At 30.7% G+C, this 13,567-nt stretch overlaps 1 protein-coding gene across 1 annotated transcript; it reads right to left on the reverse strand.

Annotated features, from left to right (window-relative positions):
- Window positions 1–603: 603 nt before the first annotated feature.
- Window positions 604–13,159, reverse strand: Smox (Smad on X). Its single transcript, XM_068766279.1, has 12 exons — window positions 12,831–13,159; window positions 9,429–9,522; window positions 8,683–8,788; window positions 7,723–7,822; window positions 6,959–7,072; window positions 6,045–6,124; window positions 5,536–5,722; window positions 4,917–5,014; window positions 4,045–4,152; window positions 3,324–3,468; window positions 2,814–2,937; window positions 604–1,968 (listed from the first exon to the last, which is right to left on the reverse strand). The coding sequence occupies exons 1-11, from the start codon at window positions 13,031–13,033 to the stop codon at window positions 2,814–2,816; spliced, it is 1,359 nt and encodes a 452-aa protein (XP_068622380.1). The 5' UTR covers window positions 13,034–13,159; the 3' UTR covers window positions 604–1,968.
- Window positions 13,160–13,567: the final 408 nt, after the last annotated feature.

A 13,567-nucleotide genomic window follows, 5' to 3' on the forward strand; every position in this document is an offset into this window, starting at 1 on the left:
ATAATTTTAAGGCAATAGGTGAATTTGATACAATGTCCGCCTCACGTTTATAAGGGCTTTGTGAATTACACAAAAAAAAAAGGAAATGAAAAGGTTATGTATATAATCTGTACGATTTTGCCTTTCCGTTGAAAGTCTAATTCCGCTCATTACCAACAATATACCAACGCTACAATAATCTATCTCTTTTACATCGTAAACTTTTCCAAAATAACCTCTCTTTCTTAACATCAATTTCGATTTCCCTCCGAAAATATAGGTGTACTACCGGGGTACAAGAAGTATGCGATTGCATAGTGCCATGGAATTCATTTGAAAATATTTAAAAAATTTCAAATGTTATAAGAAACATCTTCACATTAAATAATTTAAATAAGTAATGACACTTTAAAATATATCCATGCGTCAGGGAATTTTTTGAATGTACAGGTATACTTAGATATACAATTATATTTGTGTATAAAGGATAGCTGAGAAAGTGACCAAGAAAACCTTTATGTGTTGTTTAGGTGTGTCTGGACCTTCATTTTAATTTAAATAAAAGAATTCATTATAGGGGGAGCTCAATTGTGAATATATATATATAAATATGTAGCAGTTTTTTCATGGCACTACGCAATCAACAGATGCTTGATCAGTAACCAATTTTAAATTTAGATATATTAACACTTTGAGTGTAACACATACGTCATATTTTCATTTACAAAACTTTTCTTTCGGTACAACATACATTACGTGCAATCTAACAGTAACGATTATACATAGGGATGCCACTAAGACAAAAATTTAAATAATAAATCTTAAATTTTTATGTACCGCCATTTAATGGCATATTTTTATGTGGCAGCCCACATAATGACTTAACCTAAGCATTACATTAATGTTTGCAACACATGAACAAACAGGGTGACGAAACAAAAACTGAATAAGCCCATGTGGTTGTATGATAATGATATAAACCTATATATTTAAAGTTCTAATACTTGTAGTGACTGATAACAATTCTCTACATAACCGTAAATGCTTAAATGATGGCAAAATGTTTATCAATTAAAAAAAAACATTATACACTGCACTATATACATGTTGTGTAAAAATATATATTTCATTGTGTATCTTACAAAAGCCTCGACAAACACTATCTAACAAACGTCTGAGTATTAAAAATTGCTCAAAATACGGTTGCAATGCAATGCTGTTACGTTGTAAAAACTACTGTACACGTTAAAAAATATTTAAAACTATCTCGTTAATCAAATATTAAAATCCTATTACAAATTATTTCCGCGTTAAAAAGCGACTTTTAAAATCCTTGTAAAATATATACTAAATGTTTTAAATATTGGTTTATGAATGATAATATGTGATCATAGGTAGATTAACTTTTAAACTATAATTAAATATTGATCAATAAAAGTTATTATATTGCAATTAATGAAAACTGTGTTGGCAGCATTGGGTATATTAACTTATGGTATGGTGGTCCAGTATGTTTAACATTGCTTTGTGATTTCAGGATATCTCATACTGCATGGTTACGTTGAATAGAAAGCTGTGTGATCACATTTACCTTGGTTATGTTTGCAGTCAATGAAACTACAACGAAACATTCCAGAAATGTTTGCCGTAGACTAGAAATAAATTATAGGAATACATATTTAAATTGATAATATATAACAATTTCTATGTTTTAACTTTTGATCTTTCACATAATCGAGTAAGTTTAATTCAATCGACCTCTATGAGCTAAAGACAATATTGAAATAAAAAGGTTTACGCCTTACACGCTAAATGGATATTCAATGAGGTTAAGTGTTTCCGAATTTAATTTACCTCTAAAAATCTACGTTAAAACATGTTATAAGACTCATTTTGGAGGTATTTGTTTTTGAGCTACCCTTAATATTCTGTCCACACAACTCAATACATCAATGCACCGCAGATGACTCCAGTAATGCACCGCTATGCCTGGAAACAAGACAAAAAGAGCATTAATTTAATAATTTTTTTTTATAACATGCATATATATACCTATATATACACACACACACACACACACACATATATATATATATATATATATATATATATATATTGTGTGACAAAATATTACAAATTACGACCTTATTCTTGATATTAATTTATTAAGAACTTGTAGTATATATAGATTGTACACCTATAAGCAATCACCCTGTGCAACGTAGCTGTAAAACGATTGATTTAAAGTCAAAGATGATAAGGCAACCTTAGTAATCACAAGAACTATAATTTATATATAGTCGATATTTATAAAATACAAAATTAGTAAAAACCATAGAATTAAAGGAAGTAATACATAAAATAACTTATAAATACCTACTAAATTGTTATCACAGGTTATTATGGCTGCTAGCATGTAATGGATCACGGTTCCCATATTCAGATTGTAATAGTTTATTTTGTTTACAGATTGCCTTCTTTTCCCATTTATTGTGAGTTAATTGTATCTCACTAGTTTAAGCATGTATGTTACATACATAAACCATGGACTACGTTGAAAATTACATATTTGTAACATGGATTTTGTTGCATTCTCAAATAAATTATTTTAAGGAGAGCATTTAAGCTGAAGTGGAAGGGGCTTTAAGGTTCTGGAGTGGAGACCACGGACCGACAAGTGCAGTGTACAACATCCCCCCCCCCCCAAGATGTATACACGACCTTATTAGTGACGTCGGTAGGTCCAAGGTCTATTTGAAAATCTATAGGGAGATGTCTTTCTAGCTCTAGATGATATATAATTAGTACGCTAACAGATAAACTTGTATTTATACCTAGGACATGGAGGAGCAGGGCAGGCGAGGGCTGCCCATCTGCGTGAGCACTCTATCAAGCCACTGCAGCGGCCCGTTGAGGTGCAACTCAATCCAGCATGGAGTGGAAGTCACAGTCTGCCGTCTGTTAAAGGAATCAAAATCTTCATGTTGATGAGCTAATATACAACCAACAGGTTACCACCGCTCAAACCTTATTATTTAATTCATAGAGATGATAATAACATCAATATGTATATGTTTAATAATGAAGAGATAACATACAACAAACAGGAACATATGCCAGTTGTTGGATGCAGACAGAGCGAGATCAGTCATCTTAGCCATTGTTGGTAAAGGGCTTATGCCTAAGTGTTATTACCATATATTACCATAGATTGAGTGTCTATCGGCTGATATGATGAGTTTTTACTTTTCAGAAACTAGATGTCATGATATATAACTATGAACGCAAAATTTATTCTTGATATAGTCTAATGAACAGTTATTGATTAGTCTTAAGTTATTTACCTGTATTCTGCTCCCCATCCTTTGACGAAGCTCATCCGTATGGTGCACATACGGGTCAGTTGAAAGACAGCCTCAAAGCCCTGCGACACCGACTGCGACAGCAATGCGGCGAACTCTTGATTGTTGAAGATCTTCAAATTGCAACCTAAAAAAAAATAATTATGAATCATCATGAAATAAAATCGCAGCGCAGGCCCGTTGTACCCCATTTACACAAAATTAGGTTCACATAAAGCGTCATTTGATGCCGGAATTAAAAGTAGCATGCAAATCCTTGACTTCAAAACTTTTAAAAATATCTTTTATTTTCATTTTGACAGACATCTAAATTATTAAATTTGTATGCACCAAACGTAAAATGGAGGCCTCGTAAATTCTTTCATTTGTAGTATTTTCTATGCCCATACAGTTGTTGAATCACTACCCAATAATGTTCTCGCTAACAACACTCCGAGCATTCTTTAGAAATATCTCATTCATACACACCCGAATTCTTCAGAGTTAAGCTATTGTTACACAAAGTCCCTTGCACCTTTTCATTCTAATTATTCAAGCAATAAGCCAAAAGATAACAAGATGTGTTTTGACACTTTTCTGCGCCATACTGATTTGTTGCTGTAAAAGGGCTTTGGTAAGTAACATAGCCCATTTTGCCAGTATGCTGTGATATCCATCTCTATTTGGGAATAATCGTAAGTACTAGAAGCGAATTACAACTGACCAGGCGGAATCTTGCAAACAGTGGCGGGATGCCATCCGTAGCGTTGGTTGCAATTTGGACTTTGTACAAATATCGACGAATCACTGAGACATTCAGCAAACACCTCTCCTGGAATTTTAAAAATATATTTTGAATGGTTCAGTCGGGCAATAGTGATCCAAGCAATATGCATAACTCCTCAGAGCTCATAATCTTACTTCCCAATTTAATAAGGATAAGGCATATTATTGAATAAACATATATTTAATTTAAACGAGAAGTGTCCTTGAATGATGGCACTTGATTATTTTCTTTTATAAATAAATGACTATATCTGACAAAGTGTTTGTGCATAAATGGCTATTGTTAAACTTTTACGGTTTCTTCCTGCTTCTTCTTCACAACTATAACACATAGTGAAGCAGAGTAAACAATAATATGGATTTAAAAAAAGATTATTTTCAACAAGTCCTGTTAAAAGGTCCAGTGTTGAATGAATGAATTTTATCTTTATTTTATTTTTTAATATAACCTTTTCCTTTTCTTTTCTTTTTTTTCCTGTTTTTTTTACTTTGTGTTCATCTATCTGTGCTGAAAAACAAATATTTATCATCGGACATGGAGAATCTCTTTTTTAAGAGAGAGAAATGCTTAGTTTTTTTTTAACTAGGCACTTCTGGAGCATAGAAATATCCCTACAGTCCTAAATTCTAAACTACTACCCATATCTTTTTAAGCAAGTTTATTGAGTCAGTTTATTTTTTTTATTTTTATTTCGAATCATAAACCATCCCTAACAGAAAAATAAGAAACAAATACATTATTAGTTTTTGGTGTCGGTAATATATGGTGTCACTTCTGGCAAAAATTATTTTATATAATAAATTGTTTACCTCCAATGTAATAAAGTCGGACTCCTTTACCAATGTGCCGACGTGTCTGCTCCACCACTTCGTTACGATTCACATTCGACAACAGCCCCAAGCAAAACCTGTAAATATCTTACACTTGTTAAACTGGTTCTATTTATAACATAAAATTTTATGAAAAGCTTCAACTGACTATAATATCATAACCATTCAAGTTTTTTTTTCTTATTTTATATATAAACTTTCAGTAATGCATGCTGCATGCCAGTCTTAAGTGTTACTTCAAATGTAACTCTATGCGACAGGCTGTTCTTAATGTAATGTTTGTTTCTTTAGGCATTGTTTAAATTGCAATTTTGAATGATAAGGAAATAAAAAATGTTAAGATATACATTTTTTGAGTAATAATAATGCTACCCAAAAAAATGTATATCTTAACATTTTGAAATTCTTTCAGTAATAATAATTCAAAATAATTGCATTCATTTCTAATTATTTATAACTAGTTAATAAAACTGCTAATAGAAACACTGATAACCACAAGTTACTTGTCTGTAGCAATGTATCATAAATGAAGACATTGGAACTCATATGAATATTGTTATTTTGATATTACTGTATTGATTAATAAACTGGTGTTCACCTTTCACTATTGCTTGGATCAGTGAATCCGTCCACAGTGATTGAGGGCTGAGAAGCATGGAAGGTTTCTCCAACTCTTGTGTTCAACTCGTAATAGCTGATGCTGCACCAAAACGCTGGCTCATGATACAAGACGGGAGCGGCCTCGGTTGCAAGCCCCGGTGGTGATGGAGTCAAACGTGTTAGGTCTAAAACATGATTCATACTTTTAATAATTTAAGCTAGGTAGCTACTGGGTATTATAAATATATGAAATTATATTAAAATATTTAGTGTCCTATTTATTTATTGAAAGAATTATTCAAATTGCTTTACTAGTTTTTAATGTAAATTAAATGATTTCCAAGTGTTTGACACAATTGCAATATTTATAAGCAAATAAACAAAAAGTTTGCTTTATGTTCTATAAAGTAGGTTTGTTCTATTAATTAGAGAAATAATATCAAACAGGCTAGATGATGAAAAATGATGTAAAGAAAATAAGAGTAAAAAATGGGAGTACAAACTCACTCATGTTGTCATTGTGATCCATTGGGTCGCCGTCTTCACTCATGTAGCCTGGTGGTGGAGTTTCTACTGATGACGAACTCCTACAGCCAAAAGTTAACACAATCAACAGATTTACTTATGAAAGCAAGGGTATTCTAATGGTTAAAACCTGTGGCTTGCATTTAAAAGTTAGGGATTTCTTCACTATAATGACAGATTGTGTTGAATATTTAATGATCAAAATCCTTTTACAATATATAGGTGATCTACTAATATCCTTGACGGTTAATATGTGTTTTAAGATCCACTCTCTCTGTAAGAGTAAGCCTGTGGTTCTGAATAGCGGCATTGCAAGTTTAATCATAAATATTTACTTGTAAATAAAATAGTTTATATATTAGACCATCAAATGGTACCTGTACAACCGTTGTATTTTACTATGAATTAATTAGTTTTAAATTACATGATATTTTAGTAATACTTTCGAAAAGATGTTCAAATTTTTGGTAAAAAGGACTGATATAAAAAAAATCAGAGATATTTTTAAGACTTAGTATATCGTGAAATTTAAAGTAAAAAGTTGTTTATCACAATTTCATTCCATTCACAAAAAAACTTGAAAAGGAATCAAAGTTTTAATAGTGATGAACAGTACAATCTAAAAAAAAACTCGTTATTTTCTTTTTCTTTTTCAGCCTTGGTCAACAACACATTTAGTGTAAACCTCCATATCATGTTTCTCCACTTTTCCCTGTTTTTAAGCAGTGAGGGTCCAGTTGCAGCTTACTATCTACATGCTACTATAAATTTAAAAAAAAATAATAAAGTGGTTTAAAGATAATTTTCACTTCATAAACTGCCTTCCAGCTGAAATAACAAATTTTATAGGGGCTATTATGGTTTAAATTAAGAATTTTTGTGTTGGATCAACTTACACGTGGACGGTGGTGTTGCTCGGCACCTGCTGCGCGAGGGTGGCCTCGAGGTAGAGGGCGCTGTGCGGGCCGACGCCCACCACTCCGCCACTCTGCATCACGCTCAGCGACAACCTGCACAAAAACACTTCGGACTTAATTAGTTACCACTAAAAAATGTCTTATATTGTAATGACGTGACCCATTGACGATAACGAAGATATGGAGGATTAGTTAATGTAAAAAGGCATACATGTACCAAACCAAAAAACACGATTGAAATCACACAACTAGTAAATATGAAGAAGCAAAACACGAAAACCAAATTTCTGTATTTATAAGTTAATGATTTAACGGCCATTAAAAACTATTGGTGTACACAGAAGACAGTAATAAAAATAATTTGCAAGATCCAAGTAAAAAAACCAAAGTTATGTACTTGCTTACTCTGAGGATAGCATATCAATTTATTAGTTAAAAATAATTAGTCAAATTAATTAATGATATTTGATGAATTAATGATGAATATTACAGTCACATCAATAATTTATTATTTGTTTATTTAGAAACCACTGTTTCTTCTGCAAATTGTAAGAATGAAATCAAGCACTGGATTAAGGCATGTATGTAGACATGAGATAACAAATGCAACAGCCAGGGTGGAGACTCAAGAAAGCCCTAGATCAAACTAGACATCAAACTCAGTGAAACTGTAAACGGCCAAACCAACCTTTGTCAATGACTAAAAATTAGGACAGATATACAAAAAAACATATATAACTCACGCGTCCGTATGATCGTGATGCTGCTGGTGGTAGTCTGTGTATGGTGGGGGAGCACGGACCTCGCCCTCAGCGCAGCGAGGCACCAAAATCGGTGGGAGAGCTACAACAAATTAAATTTTAATGATAAATTTTAAAATCTGGCGCATTCTTCATTCATTAACATATTATTGATCTATATTGTAATATGTCTAATATTCCTGTGCTTTAAGAAGTTTTCGACCAAATTGTTATCAGTGATGACTTACGGCACATGCATGGTCTTTCTCTCTAAGTCTAATTGACAAACACAGTTACAGTGTTAGTAGTTCAATAGGCCATGAGAGGGGAATATACTCATGATTTCTCTTCAGCATAGAATGAGAAATAAGTCTGTAAGCGGACAGTGGATTGGCACTTTGAAGTGACTGTGGGTATGACTTAAGATGTTCACCCACAAAGTTATCAAACGTTTTTGTTAAGGTCTGAAGACACTGGATGCATGCCGCTTCAAAATGGTATTGTTAGAAACCTATCAGCGCAACAAATTTTCATCATGAGGCATCCTTGGATACTTCCACTATGACCATCAAGCAAGGCATGCATTATTGCATTTATATATTTTTTGTGACATTGTTAGCACATGCAAATGTGATGCTTTACAAAAACTGGTATTTTAAACATTTTTTTGTATTATTATATTGCATTTATTACCAGCTACCAGTGCTTTTCTGGACACATCACATTTAAATTAACAACCTCTGCCCTGCCCATATATAATATGGAATGTTAAAAACTATGTTTTAAATGAATTAAACAAAAAATTATAACCACATAAAATTTGTAAACACAGCACCATAGTGCGTTTTTATTCATTTTTACAATAAATGAAGATATTTTTATGATTTATATTATTAGCACAAAACCAATCTAGCTTAACCGAATTTTAATTGAATGAAATATTTAATCAATATTTATTCTTACCAGGTGAGTCAATCTTATTGTAGTGATAAGGATTAATGCACACTTCGTCTTTCTTCAACTGATATGCATAGGCACAATGATCTACTGGCTTTAGTTCATGCTGACTCTGTAAAAATATCATCCACATGTAAAGAATAACTACCACATGTATCTATATATCAAAACAATTATTTCAACTTAAAAGTTCTTATTTTATAAATTAGCCTGAAACATATTTGTGCCATTAATTTCAATTGCATTAAAGCCTTAGCTGATAATATTTTTAAAACACATTTTCTGTACAATATCATATTCTTATAATGAAAAAAAGCATTCTGTTGTTCTTAAAAGGAAACCATAGACTGACAAACACTGCTCAAGTTATCCGCCCTTTTTTAAGGTCATGGGATGACAATAAATACAGATAAACGCTTCCTAATAGTCCCATTGGAAATCAATGAAGAATGCCTAGGTCTAGGATGGACTCTGGCTAAAATAATGATCATTCTATTAATATATCTAGTTATATCCTACTATGGAAGCAGAGTGGAGTTCTAATGTACCTTACCTGTCACCAATTATGACCATCTAATACAACAATTCTCTATCATCATATGTAAGAAAGTTATCTTCAAACACAAGATATCCTCTTTCAGAGAATTCCATTCAGTGATTGTTAGGCAGACCTTAAAACACTGAGCTGTGTACATCTAATTTTATGAAAAAAGTAAAGAAGAAGTAATGGTTTAAAATGTTTGTACACATACTTGGAGCTGCGGCCACCGCCACAGCCTGCAGTAGATAACATGCGGCAAGCCCTTTCTGTACTGACCATTGACTATGTTATCGTTTGGTTTTGCTCTGTAAAATAAAAAAATATTCTTAGATCAAAACTACAAAACATTGCACTATTTATTTATACTAATCTCTTGAGTTTTAAATTATTCCTTATTTTCATCTACTCCAGCAAATGTTTCAGTATTCATTTTTAATATTGCCTATAAGAAATGCTATGTATCCTTTTAAGTATCAAACCAAATCAGATATTGTACCTTATTGATATATTATATTGAAATGTAATATGTAGTGATCTTAATGTACCAATATAAAAATAAGTAATTTGTAGTGAAACATTGCTTAAAACTATGGAAACTATAAATAAATTATTACCATATTTTTTAATGGTAGTTTATCTTTAATATAACCTTGTCTGAGCATTTTTAATTCAAAAAACAGAGCACATCAAGTTTCCTTAATAAAAATCATGGTTTTGGATGTAAATAATATGGTTTTGGAAATAAATAATTGATAACTGCTTTAGCAATTAACAAAAAATTTATGAAACATATCAAAAGTAAAATATTTTGCAGTTCTTAGGAACTTTCTAAGAACACTTGATCTTATAAGCTCACCTATGAACTACAAAGGTATTAAGAGTAATACTTTGAGCATGCTAAAACAATAACTGTCTATAGAACAGCACACACAGAAAAATTTACAATTTAGAATTATTAAAAAGTACAAACACAACCTAATAAATTGCTGTAATACAATAATTGTCAATATGCTGACTCCTCAATTGTGAAGCCTTACTTGGGGAGTCACTAGCCACAAAAACCAAATTCTATATTACAAAAAATATTTTTTTTCCATTAAGTGGGCTTACCCCTTTACTTCACAACATCACCAACCTTATAATTTTCTTATCAATATATAAATTAACAATCACTAACAATAACTTAACAATCTATAAACAAAATGAATCTAAACAAAATTATTAACATAGTCTCTAAATATAACAATTTTTTTTTGTTTGGATCACCTAATAAATTGAAAAACTGCTATTCATATAACGGCAGTTAATATAAGGTTTTGAATTTAAGATATGAGAAACACATTATAAACCCAAAAAAAAGTATTTAAATAAATTAGTTAAGCATCATTCTATTTTTACTCTGTGGTTCTTTGGTTCTAGTAATATTACCCCCAATGATATTGCCATGCCAAAGTATAGTAAATTTTTTTTTTAATACTATTTTAATGTTAAACCTTCAAAGATATATGAATGTTATTTAAAAATGAACTGGCAAATGTGTCACTAAGCACAAAAATTAAGAACTTTAATTTCTACCATTGCCTACCATCATTTGCATTGAGAAGGTTAAATATAATATTAAAAATAAATACACAATACAACAGCCCTTAAAAAATAGCAGTAAATACAGAGTATATTAAAACACATGTAAAATATTTGGCATAATTCAAACCAAAAAAGTATGTAAAGATTTAATCAAGCAAAAGATAAAACATACCATTATAACTTATCAAAATATAAATTATTACAACAAAAACATAATTAATGTTGCTGTTGATGGAAGAAAAAATTTGTCTTTTATTGGTTATAATTTTTAATTAAAATTAAATATTGAAAAATCAATTAATAAATAATTCACTTGAAAATGATTTTGTATTGGACTGCAACAGACCAATAATTTTTAATAGAACTAGGTATATAGGTCTATGTGGTGATGAATAAAATATAAAGTATACCTGATATTACCTTATTATCTACTATTTTCTTCCTTGCTACAAAAATTTCACTATAACAAAAACTTAATGATTAATTATGTCCAAATAACAGATATTTAGACAGTTGTTAACCTAAAGTTGAGGTATTATTAGCTTATATTATATTAAAATTACTACCAAAAACAATTTCACATATTGGAGAAAGAGACAATGAAACTATGTGTGCTTATACACAGGTAAAAAAGACTAAATATTTCCTTTTGAAATGTATCAATTGGTAACTCTTTGAAGCTAACTTCATCATTTCTCAGACAAAAATATATAATGAAAGAGATTTTTTTATTTCATTCTCTGATTGTGTTTATTATAAAATATTTATATTTCACATAAGTATGACGTGAGAATTAGTTGAAACTATTATAAAAATGCCTTTTCTTTGTAACATTTAATAAATGTTAATATCATCATTTTTTTTCAATTTTCGATCTAATTTTTTTAAATACTATGACTGACGATTTACAATATTATAACTATTATCGTATCGACACAGCGCAAATAAAATTAATTAAAACAATAGAAAAACTTCTCTGTATAATCAAAAAACATTGCGATTATATGCGAATCGTAAATTCGTAATCATATAGTAATTACGTATATATGAATAGGTGCTAATTCATAAATCAAATTAATTATACGACGTTTATTCTGCAACGGGATGCAAATTTATTTAGACAGTATTTATAAAGAAAACTTCGACAAGGTCAGTGTACAAGCAAGAACAAATCCAATAGTAATCAAACACGAAACCGATAAGATTAATTGGTATATTTCCGTAACGGAGACCTTCATTTTCGTAAAATGAATTCTAAACGCACACATTATGTTTCATAAAAACAAATTACCTTAATTATCGACGAAAACGGCGAACGACAAGGACACGGCATATAATCGTCGCACTAAATTTTGTATTGTAACACTAATCACATACATTTAATATGCAATAATTACTAACGCAAATTAGAAATACCGAGGTCCTAAAATTCGCCGCCATATTGACAAAAAGCTTCGATTGTTTTGACGGCGATTTGACCTTCCTTTTTGGATTTTGCGTCCTGTCTGTGGTTATGTAACCAAAGTACGATGGTCATTACCAGGTACGGGGTCAATGTGCCGGCACAACTCCGATATTTAGCAAGGTTATATAGTTTTACAAGAAACTATTGTTACTCCTATCTATAAAAAAGTATAGTTTAAATTATCAGAAAATATGTTAACTGTTGCAGTTAAATAAGGTTTCACCCATTTAGTGTGATAGCTTGTACTAATAGTTCTCGGCACACAAAGTAATTTTTAATATAAGAGTATGTTCATATATAAACACTAAATTTTAGAGTATTACGTATTTAATCAGGAACGTTAATATATTACATTAAAATATCACTAACGTCCAATGCAACTTATTAGGCATAGAACAAAAATATTCTTATATCAGACAATAACAAATACGAAAACGTCGAAACTCCGTAATTTGTTAGTAAATAATAAAAAAAATTGACTATGTTAGATTATTTGAAGTTTAGAACAACAAAATTATTATTAAACTCGATAATCAAAATAAAAATAAAGCAATCGATAGGAACCTGGGAATTGTGACGCATTTAGTATGACTACTCTGACTAGATATAGCCTTTTCTAATTCCTCGAGTGCACCACTTTTCTTTAATTTCTTAACTAAACTTCTTACTGCCTTTTCTGACCATTTGTCCTCTGCGGCAGACGATCCTTCAGGACCTTTTTTCCACTCTAAAAGTCGTTTCACTACAGGCGGCGTTAGCGGAAACATTCCGCAAATTTTCACTCATTAAGTCATTCAGACTAAATAATTAACACTTGGAAAATTATACACAATATAAAGGAAAGTCATACGTATATCTAATATTTAAATTAACTTATCGGCCATTACTGCGATTTACAAATGTGATTAATGAAATGACTGACAGCTTAGTTGCCAATCAACAAATTTTATGTTGCTGTCCTTGTTGCAATACAGTACATAAATATTTTCAACTTTGTTCATTATTACTATGATCCATATTATTTTTAGTATTACTAGACATTATTTTATTTTAATATAATACGCAAAATAATAATTACTTAAAATGTGAAAATCTGCGCGCTTTTCTTATATAGAAGTACATTAAAAGAATTAGTATTAATGTTTTCGATTATACGTGAAAAGATAAGATATATGGTATGAGGTATTTTTCATACAGCATAATAAGTCGTATAAGAGATGGGAAAAGGGAAATAAATTTTATTTTATACGACTTTAATATTTCCGGAAATTTTGATCAGTGTATTTCCGGTAATGATAGCA

Source organism: Battus philenor, unplaced genomic scaffold (genome assembly GCF_028537555.1).
Source record: "Battus philenor isolate CCGP_79_NKW_IND1 unplaced genomic scaffold, ilBatPhil1.0.hap1 SCAF_20, whole genome shotgun sequence".
Taxonomy (NCBI): Eukaryota; Metazoa; Arthropoda; class Insecta; order Lepidoptera; family Papilionidae; genus Battus; species Battus philenor.